The 19,330-nt window shown below is 40.3% G+C and overlaps 1 protein-coding gene and 1 long non-coding RNA gene across 2 annotated transcripts in view; both read right to left on the bottom strand.

Moving 5' to 3' along the window:
• Positions 1–695, bottom strand: part of SDC2 (syndecan 2) — a 112,560-nt gene extending 111,865 nt beyond the window's left edge. The window contains exon 1 of the mRNA XM_059043632.2: positions 18–695. Within this exon, the coding sequence (XP_058899615.1) occupies positions 18–77 (60 nt within the window). The 5' untranslated portion in view covers positions 78–695. The remainder of the gene's footprint in view (positions 1–17) is intronic.
• A 9,260-nt stretch (positions 696–9,955) lies between these two features.
• The window catches only part of LOC136792945 (uncharacterized), a 29,102-nt gene continuing 19,727 nt past the window's right edge, over positions 9,956–19,330 (bottom strand). Inside the window, exon 3 of the long non-coding RNA XR_010837589.1 lies at positions 9,956–10,025. This is a non-coding gene — a long non-coding RNA (uncharacterized lncRNA). The remainder of the gene's footprint in view (positions 10,026–19,330) is intronic.

The following is a 19,330-nucleotide window of genomic DNA, read 5'->3' as shown; positions in this document are numbered from 1 at the left end:
CCGCCTGGCCCACTCACCGACTCCGCCGACACGCAGGCCACCAAGCCCAAGGTGAGCAGGATCCAAGCGCGCCGCATATTCCCCGGGGACCGGCTGCTCCCAGCCGCCGCTTTACAACGAGGGAAAAAAGAAGTCTCTCGCCCAGCGCCCGGCGCAGTCTGCGCAGAAGGACCGGAGCAGAGCAGCCGCAGCGACCGCGGCTCGGGCTCGGGAGCTCGGGCTCCGGGCTCTCGCTTCCTCCTGCTGCGCCTGCGGCTGCGCCCCGGGAACGCGGCGCCTTCTCACTTGTTGGTTCCTACACAACCGATGCCTAGCTGTTGCTCCTGTGAGGCAGCTCTCTGGAGCTCTTCTTGCTCTGCTGTTGTTTTACTCCTCCGCGGACTCCTTCCCCGTGTCGCGGCTCCGTTTCTGATTTTTGAGGAATAAATTAGGTGGCTTGGAATGTAGCTGCAGCTGAAGTTTGGGTACAGAACGGTGGGAGCGCCTGATCCGCGCGGCTGGAGCTCCCGGAGTATCTGGAGAGAAGCGCGTCGGAGCGGAGCTAGTGGCTCAGCGGCTGTGCCCCTCCTCCTCCCGCGCCACCGCCTCCCTCCCAGGGTCCTCCTCCACCTCCTCCTCCTCCTCCTCCTCCCTTCCTCCTCCTCTTCTCCTCCCGCTCCCACCCTCCCTCCGGAGCCCGCTTCCCCGGGCTTCTCCGGGCGTCTCGAGGAGGGGAGGCGGCAGTGTGACTCCCAGCTAAACCCGGGAGAAATTCCTACAGGATTACGCCCGGATTGGCAGCTCCGGGGACCAGTGGCCACCAGCAGCTCCGCGCTGTGGCTGCTCTGGGTCTGCGCGTCCGCAGTCTGTGCTCCAGTGCTCTAGTATTCCTTCATTTTCTGACTCCCTCACCCGCCCCCCCCCCTTTTTCTCTCTCCTCCTCCGTGCTCCTTTTTTCTCTGTTTTCTTTTCTCTTCACTTTCACTTTTCTGGAGAAAGATCAGTGAAGCGACGAGAGACATGTTTAGCTTTTCTGCCTGTGAGAATCAGACCAGTACGAAGAAACCGCTTTGAGAGTTGGAAAAACACACACAGGAACTTTACAGATGCGTTCAAGCAATGTGAAGTTGTTCATAAAATGGCTAGTTCATGAAAATTGTATTTTAAGAGAAGACAATAAATATAGTAAACGTCTATTGAGTATTTCCCACCCTCCCTACCCACCCCCCCAAAAAAAAGTAAGTGAAAGAAGACTCCCATAAACCCAAAATGCAACACTTTCCAAAGCTCATAATTTCATTAAGGGCTTAAATACCATTTTTGCCTCACACACTGTTTAAATCCCTAACGCATTTTATAGGCTCCATTTCAGCACAGAGGTGTTAACGTTTGGAAGCTACAAATAGGGCAATTTGATGAGAAATTGGATAGAGATCCTGAATAATAACAGACTTAAGAGAACTTCAAAGAAAAAAAGGATAAAGTAATTTCTAGTTTGAAGAAAATAATGAGCATGTATTTCCTGAATGGAAGTAATCGACCTGAAACATTTTCCTGTGAAATCATTTTTTTAAAATTCTGTGTCAATAGTACACTACAGAACATGGCAAATGCATACTCCCTTCCAGTTTCTAGCACGATTTTTCTCTCTGACTTCTGAAGTAGATAATTCTATGGAGCCATTCTGCTCCTAGAATGCCTACTCTAGAACCAGGGATCTTTCTGTCTTGTTCACTACTGTATTCTCATTCCGACTGCATAAAGATACACAAAAAAATATTTCTTGGATAAACTTTCATCTAAAACTCAACCTATACTGCATAAGAGTTGTGAGTCTTTAAGAAACATAGATGTAGACATATAGATACTAGACCTTGAGATTTTTTGAACTTAGAATAAAATACAGTCATATTCTAAGTGAGGATTACAATGTCCTAGTAACCTTTCGTGTAAGAAATACCAGATAAAGAAATTTAGAGAACTGGAGAGAACTTTAGAGAACACAATCTCTGAGACGTCTGCCTCTTTGGTTTTAAGTCCCAACTACCAGGTTCCCAAAGGGCAAAGCTAAGTCATTGGCAGCCAAGAGGTAATTTGGAAAAATGGAAGAGTAGGCAAAAAAGAAAGAAAAGAAGAAAAAGATCAGGAGACTGGGCGTTGTAACATCAGGATGTTTCTGATTCCACAGAAACTGAGCTGGCACCTGGGTGGGTCAATGTGGGTCTGGCGTGGTTTTTGGAAGAATGAACTATGACTATATTTTTCAGATGGATTCTTTGTGGGTTGAACACGGCTGAACATGGCCGTTCCTGCTTCTGCAGGGCTGCCAAACTAGGGCCCACCGTCATCCTGTAACTTGAATGAAAGTAATCTTAGCCCCTGCTGCAGAAAAGGGTCCAGCTACACACGCTAAGACAGCAGCTTCTAAGGAGGGAAACTGAACCCGGGTCTATGGGTTTCGGATCCTGTGGGTTTGGTAGAATTTATTTGTGGGTTGAAGAATTTCTTGAGATGGGAAGACTTCTGAAAGGAGTTTTCCAAAGGACAATGAACAATGTGAGAGAAATGCACAAAGCCAGAAAATGTCACCTCTACTCCCCAAAGAGACCTAGTCTGCTCTCCAGGCTTTGGGCAAGGTCATACCCCTTTTCTCCCCAGCAGTTAAGAACCCATCAAATAAATTAGAATTCCAGTGAAAGGGGAAAATGCACTTCTCCACTGGCTTTCACAGCTATTGCTGTTTATTGGGGCATCCACCTAACAAGAAACATGGTGGCTGCTCTCTGATTCACCTTGGGCAGGCAGTGATAAAAATGAATTAGCAGATGCATCTGTTGAGGGAATGTAGCTGTGCCCCTGAAGATATACCCCAAGGCTCTTGGTGTTTATGAGACTCTCAGTGACTGGGTATTTTTTATCAATGGTCATGTAGCATTGAGAGTTTATGTAATAAGGCGATGGTACTATTTTGAGAGTCACAGAATATCAGATATATGATAACAAATAAATATTCAAGATCTTGTGCTCAAATGCATGAACAGCCGTGGCCAAAGGATAATCTGTGTAAAAATCACGACCAGTGAAAGTACTTACACAAGAGCTGGCTACAAAAAAGTTACCCATGCTGAGTGGGAGTGGGCCTTGTCCCCCGGTGTTAGAAGCATGTCTGAACTTGGAAACGATGAAGGCCTGTGTCTTAGTCTGTTTGGGCTGCTATAAGAAAAATATCATAGGCTGGGTGGCTTTAAAACAACAAAAATTTATTTCTCACAGTTCTGGAGGCTGAGAAGTCCAAGACCAAGGCACTGGCAGATTCAGTGTCTGGTGAGAGCAGGCTTCTCGGTTCATCATAGACAGCTGTCTTTTCATTGTGTCCTCATGTGGTAAAAGAGGTGAGGGAGTTCTCTGGAGCCTCTTGTAAGGGTGCAAGTCCTATCCATGAGGGCTATGCTCTCATGACCTAAACACCTCCCCAAAGGCCCCACCACCAAATACCATCACCTTGGAGATTAGGGTTTCGTCGTATGTACTTTGGGGGGGGACACAGACATTCAGTCTATAGTCACCTATTTGTGTGTTTTGCTAACTGGAATTTTTTAAAACTGATGAGGACTAAAATTCAGCAGAATTTTGTGGAGTATATCTAATACACTAAGTGTAGCTTGTGACTAGAGCCAGAGGCTCCTCTCTAATACATGTTTTCAAGTCCTTCATTTGAGGACTGTGCTTTGAGGGGCATAGCAAATACAATAGCAAAACTCCTCACTTCCCAAACAGTGTCACCGATTGCTAAAAAGTGAACGCCCTTCCTCAAGAATCTTAGAAGAAAATATAACAAATGAACAGACTAATAAATGTGAGAGACTAACATGCAGAAATGTAAAAAATAAGAAATAATGAGAACCAGACAACATGAAATAATAAAAACGAAAGCTACTAGAGACATAGTTTTAAACCCAGGCTGACACATTGGATTCTATCATTATGGTGTCTAAGGATATCATATTATAACTGTGGACAAGCAGGTGTATGTTCCAGGGTGACCTGTCACAGCAGGAAACTGCAGAGGGACAAACATGTCACTTGGTTGTTCTCGGTTGTTCTTCCACTCGCCATGCCCTGGAAAGTTCCCAGGGGTCCAGGCTAGAAATCCATTTAATAGCATCATTCCTGATTAAATTCACTCAAATTATGATAGAACCTGAGACTAAGAGGAAATCCAGCTAGCCAGCTATTAACTACCCATGCTAATAATGGCAAGTGAGCGGAGACCATGATAAAAAAATACCAGCAATCCAAATAATCTATTCTTAGCCTCAGTCTTTCCACCGTTCTCTCCATTCACCTCTGTCAACCCTTTGCCAAGGACGTTGGCTGATTTGAGTCTTATAATTTGATTTGGTGCTAATGTTGAACAAAACTGTCACATTTTGGGCAGCAGGACACAGGCAGGAAAGTCAAAGTTGTATAATACATAAATTGTCCCCTGAATAAAACAGGAGGCAAAACACTCTTATCAGTTTCCCTAACAGACTGGCATGGTTCTTGAAAGACTGGCAAAACTTGACATTCACTCATTTGATAAACATACACTGATCACCTGGCATGTGCCAGGTGCCCATGGCGTAGGAACATGAATCTTCTTGAAATGTGTTAGAGTTAATACATTTTACACTAAGAGTTTTCCTCAGTTCACAGGTCTGTGACTAAGGTCCAAGTCAAACTTCATCCTATGAAAATGGAAAGAAAGCATTATTTATGGAATACATTGTTCCTGGCCATCAGACAACATTTTTCTAAAAGCCATGCTTGGATATGTGAATTTAGAAAGGTTCCATAAAGGCATCTTGAAATGATTTGCATTGCATTTGTATATGTCCAGCTGGACAGGAATATCTAATCTTGGCTGATTTTATGTAAAATGTTACTCCTCTTGTTACTACTATCTGTAGACTATTACTTTAATGGCAGCAAGCCCTACCCCCTTTACTATTTTTAGAGATCCATCCTCTCCAAGGCCCTGGAGGGGAGCCCTACATACTATATACTAAATGGTCCCACACTTCCTTGCTCACAATTATTCAGACCGGGGCTGGATGTGGGGTGAAGCAATTGATTAGTGGGCCAGCGGAACTTCAGATCATTTAAACCAGGGAACTCAGAGTCTAACTCAATTGTACATTGACCTGGGAGTCATCCAAAACTAGTAGGGGGTCCTTGTGTGCTGAAATAGAAGTGGCTGATCTGCAGCAGAAAGAATAAAGCAGGTGAACAGAGAGAATCAGAAATAGAGAACACTTGACTCCAGAATTATGTGGCTTCCTGATTTTTTGTCCATTTCCTTTCCTAGCCTCTTTGGAGACCCAAATCAACTTGATTCCTTCAGGATCTATGAGATACTCTGGTATCTTAAGGTAAATTCCTCATTTTTTCCTTAGCTCGTTTAAGAGGATTTCTGTTCCTGGTAAACAAGCGATCCCAAAGACAGAGCTGAAAATGAGGCAGAGTTTTGACTACCTTACCTTCACTTGGAATAGAACAGAATCCTTGTCATTTAGTGTTTTATATACATATATGAGTAAAGGACAGTTAATGAAAACAACCTACTATAAAAACTATTTAGATTTTCAGAAAAAATAGGAAAAAATGTGTTTAAATTATTGAATTACCTTAGGGAAAATATTTTCCCCACTCAGTAGAGTTAGGTATCTTAAAATTTCTAGAAGCAGAATAGAATACATAGATACTTCTCTGAATAGCATAGTATTAATACTGGGACCACCTGCAGGTTAATGCTGGAAATTGCTTCACTGAACATTTTTCTGAAAGATCTAGAAGGCAAGATGCACAAACATCCAGGTGTGAAATGTTACAAAATTCTTTCAGGTAGTGAAATGTGAAGAAGGTAGTATGGTCATGCCTGGGTGAGTTGTTAAGTAACCCAATACACTCAGGAGACAGAATGCAGCCTCTTACACCTGCAGTTAGGGGAAGCTGTACACTATAGCAGGTAATAGCTCAGGCTTTGGCAACAGACAGACTGGAGTTTGAATCCCAATTCCACCCCTTACTCTTTGTGTGTGTGTGTGTGTGTGTGTGTGTGTGTGTATGTGTGTGTTTCCTATTATTTATTCATTTATTTATTTTTGGCTGCGCTGGATCTTCGTTGCTGCACACGGACTTTCTCTAGTCATGGTGAGCTGGGGTTACTCTTCGTTGCAGTGCGTGGGCTTCTCATTGTGGTGGCTTCTCTTGTTGCAGAGCACGGGTTCTAGGCACACGGGCTTCAGTAGTTGTGGCGTGCAGGCTCAGTAGTTGTGGCTCGTGGGCTTAGTTGCTCTGCGGGGTCTCTGGGGTCTTCCTGGACCAGGGCTTGAATCCATGTCCCCTGCATTGGCAGGCGGATTCTTAACCACTGCGCCACCAGGGAAGTCCCCTTATTGTGTTTTGGTTTTTTTTTTTTTGCGGTACGCGGGCCTCTCACTGTCGTGGCCGGCTCAGCGGCCATGGCTCACGGGCCGAGCCGCTCCGCGGCACGTGGGATCCCCCCAGACCGGGGCACGAACCCGTGTCCCCTGCATCGGCAGGCGGACTCCCAACCACTGCACCACCAGGGAAGCCCCCTTATTGTGTTTTAAGAGGCCTTGACACCCGAGCAGGCCACTGAATCTAAGCCTCAGTTTCCTCATCTGTAGATTGGAAATATAGGGTTAATGTGTAGAATCTGTGAGCTAATGCATCAAAGAGGTTATCGAGTTACTTTGTACATAGTGAATTTCCAATAAATGCAGGTTGTCTCAATAAATGCCATTGCCATTATTAGTATTTCCTCTGCCTGGAATAACCTATCTGTTCTCCCAGTTCTCTGGCTAGTTCCTACTTGCCCCTTCAGTGTCAGTTTAGAAGCGTCCTCACTGGAAAACATTTGAATGCCTATTATGTGTCACACACCTCCTCCAGGTAACCTTTCCTGATCCACCTCAACTGAATAAGAGAACTTTAAGACAATTAATTCTCGGGGCGTTCCTTGTGGCGCAGTGGTTAAGAATCCACCTGCCAATGCAGGGGACATGGGTTTGTGCCCTGGTCTGGAAAGATCCCATATGCCATGGAGCCACTAAGCCGTGTGCCACAACTACTGAGCCTGCACTCTAGAGCCTGCAAGCCACAACTACTGAGCCATGTGCAGCAACTACTGAAGCCTGTGCACTTAGAGCCTGTGCTCCACAACAAGAGAGGCCACCGCAACGAGAAGCCTGCACACCCAAACAAAGAGTAGCCCCTGCTCGCCGCAACTAGAGAAAGCCCATGTGCCACAACGAAGACCCAACACAGCCAAAAATAAAGAAAGAAAGAAAATAAAGAAAGAAATAGGAAAAAAGAAAATTTTTTAAAAGACGATTAATTCTCACCTATTAATTATGACCTAGGATAGAATATTTGAGTATTAATAAAATTTTCTCATAGAAACATGTTCTGTTGTGGCTAAAAGTACAAACAAAAAACTGAATAGCATCAGTAAGGGCATAGGAAACAAGAGTACCCATCAATCTACCTTTAAAAAAATGGGCACCATAACAAGTTTAAACCTGAATAAAAACCTAGGGAAAGAGTGTAAAAATCTAAAGTTGCAAATTCTGAAATAGAAGTAAAGAGAAATGAATTGTTAAAACAAACACAACAATCTCACTCTTTTGAATTCAGATAGAAATAAGGAAAATGCTTCTGGGAAGGAAAAAAATACAATCTATCATAAAGTCAGAACTGAATATGTCTGATTTTTGCTCTTTTTTCTTGTAGCTGTTAGTGATTCATGCAGCAAAGGAAGGGAAGTTCTCTGCAGATTTCACTCCAGGGTTGCATTGTAAAAGCAACTCTTCATGCTCACCAATTCACCGCATGCCAACACCCCAAGATGGCCTATGTGAACAGCCCCGTCTGAATGTCTCCCTTTCCCTCCCTTCTCATGTAACCCTGTATGGAAACACACACACATACATGACACACACATGAGTTTTTTGTGTTTATTTTGTTCTTACTGTTTTACAAAATAGTATCCATCCATTAAACACTTTCTACATCTTGTAGAAATTCCTTCAAGTCACTTGACAAAACTTTCATGCATTTTTTTTAATGGTTGCATATTTCCCTTTGGTGTGGGTATTTCCTACTCGATTCAGCCATTTCCCTATAATAGGCATTCCTTCTGTTTCCAGTTGTTTCCTACAAACAATCTTACAGGAAATACCTTTTATATATTTCCTTAATTCTTGGTGATTTTCTTTCTGAAGGCTAGATTCCCAAGAGTGGGATTGTTGGGTTGGAAAGTGTAAACATTTTTAATTTTATCAGATGTTGCTTGACAGTTTCAGAACAACAAAAAGTTTTCACACTTCCACCAGTGATGCTTGAGATCATGCTTTTCCTTTCTCTATGCTGCAGCCAGCAATAGATGTTAGCTTTCTTTTTATCCATTTGATAAGTATGAAGTGACAGCTCATTGCTAGTGTTATGTGCATTTTCCTGAGTACTAGTGCTTTAGAGCATCTTTTTATGTATTTGTTATATTTGGAATTGGTCTTTTGTGAATTATCTGTTGATATCCTTTTCCCATTTTCTACATGGTAACATGCCTTTTTCTTATAAGAGCTCTTGCATGATTGCTATAAATATATCCATCTACAACTATGGTATTCATCAATCTTACATATATTTATATATATATTACAATCTATTTCCAATTCTCTATTCTATTCACTGATGTATTTGTCTGTTTCTATGTCATACCATACTCATTTAATTACCTTGAAGATATAGTACCTTCTGAAATTTCCAAAACCATTATTGCTACTCTCCCTAACATCACACTGTTTTCTTTTCTTTTCCACACTTTTTTTGGATATCTTTGGGTATTTTTTCATCCATATAAGTTCGAAGAATATTTTAGACAATAAAATAAACCATTTTAGAGGGATGTTCAAGACAGCAGAGGAGTAAGACGTGGAGATCACCTTTCTCCCCATAAGTACATCAAAAATACATCTACACGTAGAACAGCTCTTACAGAACACCTACTAAACATTGGCAGAAGACCTCAGACTTCCTAAAAGGCAGGAAAAAGGAAAATCCCCACATACCTGGGTAGAGCAAAGAAAAAAGAAAAAATAGGGACAAAAAATAGGGACAGAACCTGCACCTCTGGGAGGGAGCTGTAAAGGAGGAAAAGTTTCCACACACTAGAAAGCCCCTTCACTGGTGGGGACAGGGGGTGGACAGGGGGGAAGCTTCAGAGCCTTGGAGAAGAGCCCAGCAACAGGGCTGCAGAGGGCAAAGCGGAGAGATTCCCGCACAAAGGATCGGTGCCAACCACCACTCACCAGCCTGAGACACTTGTCTGCTCACTCTTCGGGGCGGGCAGGGGCTGGGAGCTGAGGTTTGGGCTTCGGAGGTCAGACCCCCCAGGGAGAGGACTGGGGTTGGTTGCGTGAACACAGCCTGAAGGGGGCTAGTGTGCCACAACTAGCTGGGAGGGAGTGGGGGAAAATGTCTGGACCTGCCGAAGAGGCCGTTAGTTTAGGGGTGTGCAAGGAGAGGGGATTCCTGCTCCATGTGCCCACAGCAGGCAAAGCACCGCCTAAGTGAACTCCAGAGATGGGTGCGAGCCGCGGCTATCAGCTCAGAAAGCAGAGACAGGCAGGAACCGCTAAGGCTGCTGCCGCTGCCACCAAGAATCCTGTGTGCAAGCACAGGTCACTACCCACACCCCCACCTAGAGCCTGTGCAGCCCCCCACTGCCAAAGTCCCGTGATCCAGGGACAACATCCTCTGGAGAACACACAGCGCACCTCAGGCTGTTGCAATGTCATGCTGGCCTCTGCCGCTGCAGGCTTGCCCGCATTCCATTTACGACTACTTACCCCTCCCTACCCCCAGCCTGAGTGAGCAAGAGAGCCCTAATCAGCCGCTGCTTTAACCCCCTCCTGTCTGGGCGGGAACAGATGCCTGAGGGCAACCTACGTGCAGAGGCGGCTCCTGAACCCCAGGAGCTGTGCGAGAAAAGAAGAGAAAGGGACATTTCTCAGTGCAGCCTCAGGAGGAGCAGATTAAATCCACACAATCAACTTGATAAATGCTGCATCTGTGAAATACCTGAATAGACAACGAATGTTCCCAAAATTGACGTGGTAGACTGTGGGAGCAACTGTAGACTTGGGGCTCACATCTGCATCTGATTTGTTTCTGGTTTTATGTTTACCTTTGTTTAGTTTTTAGTGCTTGTTATCAATGCTGAATTCGTTTACTGGTTTGGTTGCTCATTTCCTTCTTTTAATTTTTAATTATTTTATTTATTTATTTTATTTTATCCTTTTTTATCTTTTTGTGAGTGTATGTGTATATTTCTTTGTGTGATTTTGTCTGTTTAGTTTTGCTTTTCCCATTTGCTTTGGGATTCTATTTGATCATTTTTTTCTTTTCTTTTTCATCCTTTTCTTCAGAGCCACGTGGCTGGCAGGGTCTCTGTACTCCGTCCAACTGTCAGGCCTAAGCCTCCAAGGTGGGAGGGCCAAGTCCAGAACATTTGACTACCAGAGACCTTCTGGTCCCACGTAATATCAATCAGCGAGAGCTCTCCCAGAGATCTCCATCTCGACACTAAGACCCAGCTCCACCCAATGGCTAGCAAGCTCCAGTGCTGGAAGCCCCATGCCTTACAACTAGCAAGACAGGCACACAACCCCACCTATTAGCAGACAGGCTGCCTAAAGTCATACTAAGTTCACAGACACCCCAAAACACACCACCGGACCTGGCCTTGCCCACCAGAAGGACAAGATCCAGCCCCACCCACCAGAACAGAGGCACCAGTCCCCTCCACCAGGAAGCCTACACAACCCACTGAAACAAACTTACCCACTGGGAGCAGACACAAAAAACAACGGGAACTGTGAACATGCAGTCTGAGAAATGTAGACCCCAAACACAGAAAGTTAAGCAAAATGAGAAGAAAGAGAAATACACAGCAGATGAAGAAGCAAGGCAAAAACTCACCAGACCAAACAAATGAAGACAAAATAGGCAGGCTACCTGAAAAAGAATTCAGAGTAATGACAGTAAAGATGATCCAAAATCTTGGAAATAGAATGGAAAAAATACAAGAAACATTTAACAAGGACCTAGAAGAACTAAAGAGCAAACAAACAATGATGAAGAACACAATAAATGAAATTTAAAATTCTCTAGAAGGAATCAATAGTAGAATAACTGAGAGAGAAGAATGGATAAGTGACCTGGAAGATAAAATGATGGAAATAACTACCACACAGCAGAATAAAGGAAAAAGAATGAAAAGAATTGAGGACAACTCAGAGACCTCTGGGAAAACATTAAATGCACCAACAATTGAACTATAGGGGTCACAGAAGAAGAGAAATAAAAAAGGGACTGAGAAAATATTTGAAGAGATTATAGTTGAAAACTTCCCTAATATGGGTAAGGAAATAGTCAATCAAGTCCAGGAGGAGCAGAAAGTCCCATACAGGATAAACCCAAGGAGAAACATACCAAGACACATATTAATCAAACTATCAAAAATTAAATACAAAGAAAAAATATTAAAAGCAACAAGGGAAAAAACAACACTTAATATACGAGGGAATCCCTGTAAGCTTGACAGCTGATCTTTCATCAGAAACTCTGCAGCCAGAAGTGAGTGGCAGGAAATATTTAAAGTGATGAAAGGGAAAAACATATAACCAAGATTACTATACCCAGCAAGCATCTCATTCAGATTTGGCAGAGAAATTAAAACCATTACATACAAGCAAAAGCTAAGAGAATCCAACACCACCAAACGAGCTCTACAGCAAATGCTAAAAGAAGTTCTCTAGGCAGGAAACACAAGAGAAGGAAACGACTTACAATAACAAATCACAAACAATTAAGAGAATGATAATAGGAACATATATATCGATAACTACCTTAAATGTAAACAGATTAAATGCTCCAACCAAAAGACATAGGCTGGCTGTATGGATAAAAAAACAAGACCTGTACATATGCTGTCTACAAGAGACCCACTTCAGACCTAGGGACACATACAGACTGAAAGTGAGGGGATGGAAAAAGATATTCCATGCAAATGAAGATCAAAGGAAAGCTGGAGTAGCAATTCTCATATCAGACAAAACAGACTTTAAAATAAACATTATTACAAGAGACAAAGAAGGACACTACATAATGATCAAGGGATCAATCCAAGAATTCATATAACAATTGTAAATATTTATGCACCCAAGATAGGAGTACCTCAATACATAAGGCAAATACTAACAGCCATAAAAGGGGAAATCGACAGTAACACAATCATAGTAGGGGACTTTAACACCCCACTTTCACTAATGGACAGATCATCCAAAATGAAAATAAATAAGGAAACACAAGCTTCAAATGCTACATTAAACAATATGGACTTAATTGATATTTATAGGACATTCCATCCAAAACCAGCAGATTACACTTTCTTCTCAAGTGCTCATGGAACATTCTCCAGGATAGATCACATCTTGGATCACAAATCAAGCCCTGGTAAATTTAAGAAAATTGAAATCATATCAAGTATCTTTTCTGACCACAATGCGATGAGACTAGATATCAACTACAGGAAAATATCTGTAAAAAACACAAAGGGAGGCTAAACAATACACTACTAAATAACCAAGAGATCACTGAAGAAATCAAAGAGGAAATCAAAAATTACCTAGAAACAAATGACAATCAAAGCACAATGACCCAAAACCTATAGGATGCAGCAAAAGCAGTTCTAAGAGGGAAGTCTATAGCAATACAATCCTACCTCAAGAATCAAGAAACATCTCAAATAAACAACCTAACCTTACACCTAAAGCAATTAGAGAAAGAAGAACAAAAACCCCAAAAGTTAGCAGAAAGAAAGAAATCATAAAGATCAGATCAGAAGTAACTGAAAGAAGGTCGTTTTTCAGAGACACTAGTCTGCCACCTTCTTGGTCTGCCGGTTTGTTGAATGAAGTCATATTCCTTGCCTCAAAAAAAAAAAAAAAAAAAAAAAAAAAAAAAAAAAAAAAAAAAGAAGAGAAAAGGAAAAAAACGAAGTAAATGAAAAAGAAATGAAGGAAATGATAGCAAAGATCAATAAAACTAAAACCTGGTTCCTTGAGAAGTTAAAAAAAATTGAAAAGCCATTAGCCAGACTCATCAAGAAAAAAAGGGAGAAGACTCGACTAGAAAAAGAAATGAAAAAGGAGAAGTAACAACTGACACTGCAGAAATACAAAGGATCATGAGCGATTACTACAAGCAACTCTATGCCAATAAAATGGACAACCTGGAAGAAATGCACAAATTCTTAGAAAAGCACAACCTTCTGTGACTGAACCAGGAAGAAACAGAAAATATAAACAGACCAATCACAAGCACTGAAATTGAGACTGTGATTTAAAATCTTCCAACAGACAAAAGCCCAGGACCAGATGGCTTCACAGGCAAATTCTATCAAACATTTAGAGAAGAGCTAACACCTATACTTCTCACACTCTTCCAAAATATAGCAGAGGGAGGAACACTCCCAAACTCATTGTACGAGACCACCATCACCCTGATAACAAAACCAGACAAAGATGTCACAAAGAAAGAAAACTACAGGCCAATATCACTGATGAACATAGATGCAAAAATCCTCAGCAAAATACTAGCAAACAGAATCCAACAGCACATTAAAAGGTTCATGCACCATGATCAAGTGGGGCTTATCCCAAGAATGCAAGGATTCTTCAATATATGTAAATCAATCAATGTGATAAACCATATTAATAATCAGAAGGAGAAAAACCATATGATCATCTCAATAGGTGCAGAAAAAGCTTTCGACAAAATTCAACTCCTATTTATGATAAAAACTCCAGAAAGTAGGCATGGAGGGAACTTACCTCAACTTAATAAAGGCCATATATGACAAACCCACAGCCAACATCGTTCTCAATGGTGAAAAATTGAAACCATTTCCACTAAGGTCAGGAACAAGATAAAGTTGCCCACTCTCACCACTGTTATTCAACATAGTTTTGGAAGTTTTAGCCACAGCAATCAGAGAAGAAACAGAAATAAAAGGATTCCAAATTGGAAAAGAAGAAGTAAAACTGTCACTGTTTGCCGATGACATGATACTATACATACAGAATCTTAAAGATGCTACCAGAAAACTACTAGAGCTAATCAATGAATTTGGTAAAGTAGCAGGATACAAAATTAATGCACAGAAATCTCTTGCATTCCTATACACCAATGATGAAAATCTGAAATGGAAATTAAGGAAACACTCCCATTTACCACTGCAACAAAAAGAATAAAATACCTAGGAATAAACCTACCTAAGGAGACAAAAGACCTGTATGAACAAAACTATAAGACACTGATGAAAGAAATTAAAGATAATACCAACAGATGGAGAGATATACCATGTTCTTGGATTGGAAGAATCAACATTGTGAAAATGACTCTACTACCCAAAGCAATCTACAGATTCAATGCAATCCCTATCACACTACCACTGGCATTTTTCACAGAACTAGAACAAAAATTTTCACTATTTGTGTGGAAACACAAAATACCCTGAATAGCCAAAGCAAGAAAAATGGAGCTGTTGGAATCAGGCTCCTGACTTCAGACTATACCACAAAGCTGCAGTAATCAAGACAGTATGGTACTGGCACAAAAACAGAAATATAGATCAATGGAATAGGATAGAAAGCCCAGAGATAAACCCATGCACATATGGTCACCTTGTTTTTTATAAAGGAGGCAAGAATACACAATGGAGACAAGTCATCCTCTTCAATAAATTGTCCTGGGAAAACTGGACAGCTACATGTAAAAGAATGAAATTACAACATTCTCTAACACCATACACACACAAAAAAACCCTCAAAATGGATTAAAGACCTAAATGTAAGGCCAGACACTATAAAACTCTTAGAGGAAAACATAGGCAGAACACTCCAAGGCATAAATCACAGCAAGATCCTTTTTGACCCACCTCCTAGAGTAATGGAAATAGAAACAAAAATAAACAAATGGGACCTAATGAAACTTCAAAGCTTTTGTACAGCACAGGAAACCATAAACAAGAAGAAAAGACAACCCTCAGAATGGGAGAAATTATTTGCAAACAAAGCAACTGACAAAGGATTAATCTCCAAAATATATAAACAGCTCATGCAGCTCAATATCAAAAAACAAACAACCCAATCCAAAAATGGGCAGAAGACCTAAATAGACATTTCTCCAAAGAAGATATACAGATTGCCAACAAACACATGAAAGGATGCTCAACATCACTAATCATTAGAGAAATGCAAATCAAAACTACAGTGAGATATCACCTCACATGAGTCAGAATGGCCATCATCAAACAATCCACAAACAATCAATGCTGCAGAGGGCGAGGAGAAAAGGGAACACTCTTGCACTGTTAGTGGGAATGTAAATTGATACAGCCACTATGGAGAGCAGTATGGAGATTCCTCAAAAAACTAAAAATAGAACTGCCATACAACCCAGCAATACCACTGTTGGGCATATACCCAGAGAAAACCATAATTCAAAAAGTGTCATGTACCACAATGTTCATTGCAGCTCTATTTACAATAGCCAGGCATGGAAGCAACCTAAGTGTCCATTGACAGATGAATGGCTAAAGAAGATGTGGTACATATATACAATGGAATATTACTCAGCTATAAAAATAAACGAAATTGAGTCAATTGTAGTGAAGTGGATGGACCTAGAGACTGTCATACAGAGTGAAGTATGTCAGAAAAAGATATACAAATATCATATGCTAACACATATATAGGGAATCAAAAAACAAAAAAGGTTCTAAAGAACCTAGGGGCAGGACAGGAATAAAGATGCAGACGTAGAGATTGGACTTGAGGACAAGAGGAGGGGGAAGGGTAAGCTGGGATGAAGTAAGAGAGTGGCATGGACATATATACACTACCAAATGTAAAATAGATAGCTAGTGGGAAGCAGCCGCGTAGCACAGGGAGATCAGCTCGGTGCTTTGTGTCCACCTAGAGGGGTGGGATAGGGAGGGTGAGAGGGAGACGCAAGAAGGAGATATGGGGATGTATGTATATGTATTGCTGATTCACTTTGTTATACAGAAGAAACTAACACACCAATGTAAAGCAATTATACTCCAAGAAAGATGTTTAAAAAAAGAGAGAGAGGACTCAAATCAATAAAATTAGAAATGAGAAAGAAGTTACAACTGACACTACAGAATTATAAAGGATCATAAGAGACTACTATATGCAACCATTTGCCAATAAAATGGACAACCTGGAAAAATGGACAAATTCTTAGAAAAGTACAACCTTCCAAAACTGAACCAGGAAGAAATAGAAAATATAAACAGACCAATCCCAAGTAATGAAATTGAAACTGTATTTAAAAATCTTCCAAGAACGAAAGTCCAGGGCCAGATGGCTTCACAGGCAAATTCTATCAAACATTTAGAAAAGAGCTAACACCTATCCTTCTCAAACTCTTCCAAAAAATTGCAGAGGAAGGAACACTCCCAAACTCATACAGGCCACCATGATGTGACTGAGAAGGGATTAGTCTTCAAAATCTACAAAGAGCTCATATGGCTTAATATCATCAAAACAAAGAACCCAATCAAGAAATGGGCAGAAGACCTAAATAGACATTTTTCCAAGGAAGACATACAGATGGCCAAGAGGCACATGAAAAGATGTTCAGCATCGCTAATGATTAGAGAAATGCAAATCAAAACTACAATGAGATATCACCTCACACCTGTCAAAATGGCTATCATCAAAATATCCACAAACAATAAATGCTGGAAGAGGGTGTGGAGAGAAGGGAACCCTCCTACACTGTTGGTGGGAATGTAAATTGGTACAGCCACTATGGAGAACAGTATGGAGGTTCCTTAAAAAACTAAAAATAGAGCTACCATGTGACCCCACAATCCCACATCTGGGCATATATCTGGAGAAAAACATGGTCCAAAAGGATTCATGTACCCCAGTGTTCATTGCAGTACTGTTTATAAAAACCAAGACATGGAAGCAACCTAAATGTCCATTGACAGAGGAATGGATAAGGAAGGTGTGGTACATATATACAATGGAATATTTCTCAGCCATAAAAAAGAATGAAATAATGCCATTTGCAGCAACATGGTTGGACCTAGAGATTGTCATTCTGAGTGAATTAAGTCAGATGGAGAAAGAGAAATATAATATGATATAATATAATATAATTAATATAATATAATATGATATCACTTATATGGAATCTTATGTTATACAGAAGAAACTAACACACCAATGTAAAGCAATTATACTCCAAGAAAGATGTTTAAAAAAAGAGAGAGAGGAATCTAAAAAGAAATGATACAAATGAATGTATTTACAAAACAGAAATGGACTCACAGACTTACAGAATGAGCTTATGGTTACCAGTGGAGGAAGGGTGGAGGGAAGGGATAACTAGGGAGTTTGGGATTGACATGTACGGATAACCAACAAGGACCTACTGTAGAGCACAGGGAAGTCTGCTCAATGTTAAGTGGCAGCCTGGATGGGAGGGGAGTCTGGGGGAGAATGGATACATGTATATGTATGTCCAAGTCAAACTATCACAACATTGTTAATCAGCTATACTCCAATATAAAATAAAAGGTTAAAAATTTTTTTAATAAATAAAAAGACTTTTCATAATATTGAAGTGTCAATTAATCAGGAAAACATAATAATCCTGAATATTTATGCAACTAGTACCAGAGCTTCAAAAGACATGAAGCAAAACTGTCAGAACTAAAGGAAGACAATCATAGCTGGATATTTTAACACTCTTTTATCAGTAGTTGATAGAAGAAATAGACTTTAAAAATCAGTAAGGAGGTAGAAGATATGAACAAAACTACCAATCAACTTAACCTTATTGACATTTACAGAACACTATACCCAACCACTGCAGAATATACACTCTTTTCAAGGGACATTCACTAAGGTACACCATAACCTTTGACATGAAGTAAGTATCCTTAAATTTCAGAAGTGATTTAAATCATGCAGAATATGTTCTCTGGCCACAGTAGAAACTATTCAGAAACTAATAACAAATTAAAAAGTAATAACAATTAGATACTTAGAAAAGCCCAAACTTTTGGAAATTAAACAGCATACTTTTAAACCAATAAGTCAAAGAAGAAATCATAAGATACATGAGAAAGATTTTTCAAGTGAATGAAAATTCTGTATTAAGGTTTGTGAAATATAACTAAAGCAGTGTTTAGAGAGAAATGCATAACTTTCAATATTTATATTAGAAACAAAGAAAGGTTTCAAATCAACTCGCTAAATTTCCAGCTTAAAAAGCAAAATGAACTCAAAGGGGTAGAAAAAAGGAAAATAGTAAAGTCAGGAATAATAATATAGAAAATAGTAGAGAAAATTAACAAACAGTAGAGAAAATTAACAAAGCAAAAAGTCAGTTCTTTGAAAACATTAATGAAAGTATTAATCCCTGAAGCAAGATTGATTAAGAAAAAAAGTAGACCCATAAGCAAAAATGAAAAACTCAAAGAACTATGAAGTCATTGCTGCTAATTAGGGGAAGTGTGCACTGGTGTGCTGTTGGGTATAAAGCTAAAAGCCTAAGAAGTCATTTTTCTAGGCTCACCACTGTTTTTCAAGAAAAACATTGAAGTATTTTCTTTTCTACCCATTTTCTCAACTGTAAGCCAACAAGGAAACGGTAAGAAGAGATAAAGTAGGGAGAGGTAGATAAACATACTGTTAAGTAGTATAGAATCTGTGAATGGAGATTTGTCAGATACTTTATAATACTTGAAATATCATAAAAGTGCAAATAAACCAATTGTGAAAACACTTGTTTTATTTTTTATTTCTTTTGGATGCTTAGGGGGACCTTATATATACAAAACCAGGTTAATCATAATCCTTGGTTCACAAACACTGTCCTCTTTGGTCTGGGAATAACTATCTTTTCTTTTCAGTTATGATATTTTTTCTCCCCTGTTGATTCATATCCTTTCTAATATTTGGTATTGTCAGATTTCTTAATTTTTGCTGATTAAGTTGGTATAAAATGGTATCTCACAGTCTTGATTTGCATTGGCCATTTGTTACCCCTTCTGTGAAATGACTCTTCATTTCTTTTTCCTGTTTTTCTATTGTATTATTTGTCTTTTCCTTATTAACTTGAAGGAGTTCTGTGTATGTCTTAATAACAATATTGTCTGTTATATGTGTTCCAG

The sequence above is a fragment of the Kogia breviceps genome, chromosome 17 (genome assembly GCF_026419965.1).
Source record: "Kogia breviceps isolate mKogBre1 chromosome 17, mKogBre1 haplotype 1, whole genome shotgun sequence".
Taxonomy (NCBI): domain Eukaryota; kingdom Metazoa; phylum Chordata; class Mammalia; order Artiodactyla; family Physeteridae; genus Kogia; species Kogia breviceps.
The sequence above is the reverse complement of the archived record's forward strand: the minus strand, read 5'-3'. Positions and strand labels throughout refer to the sequence as shown.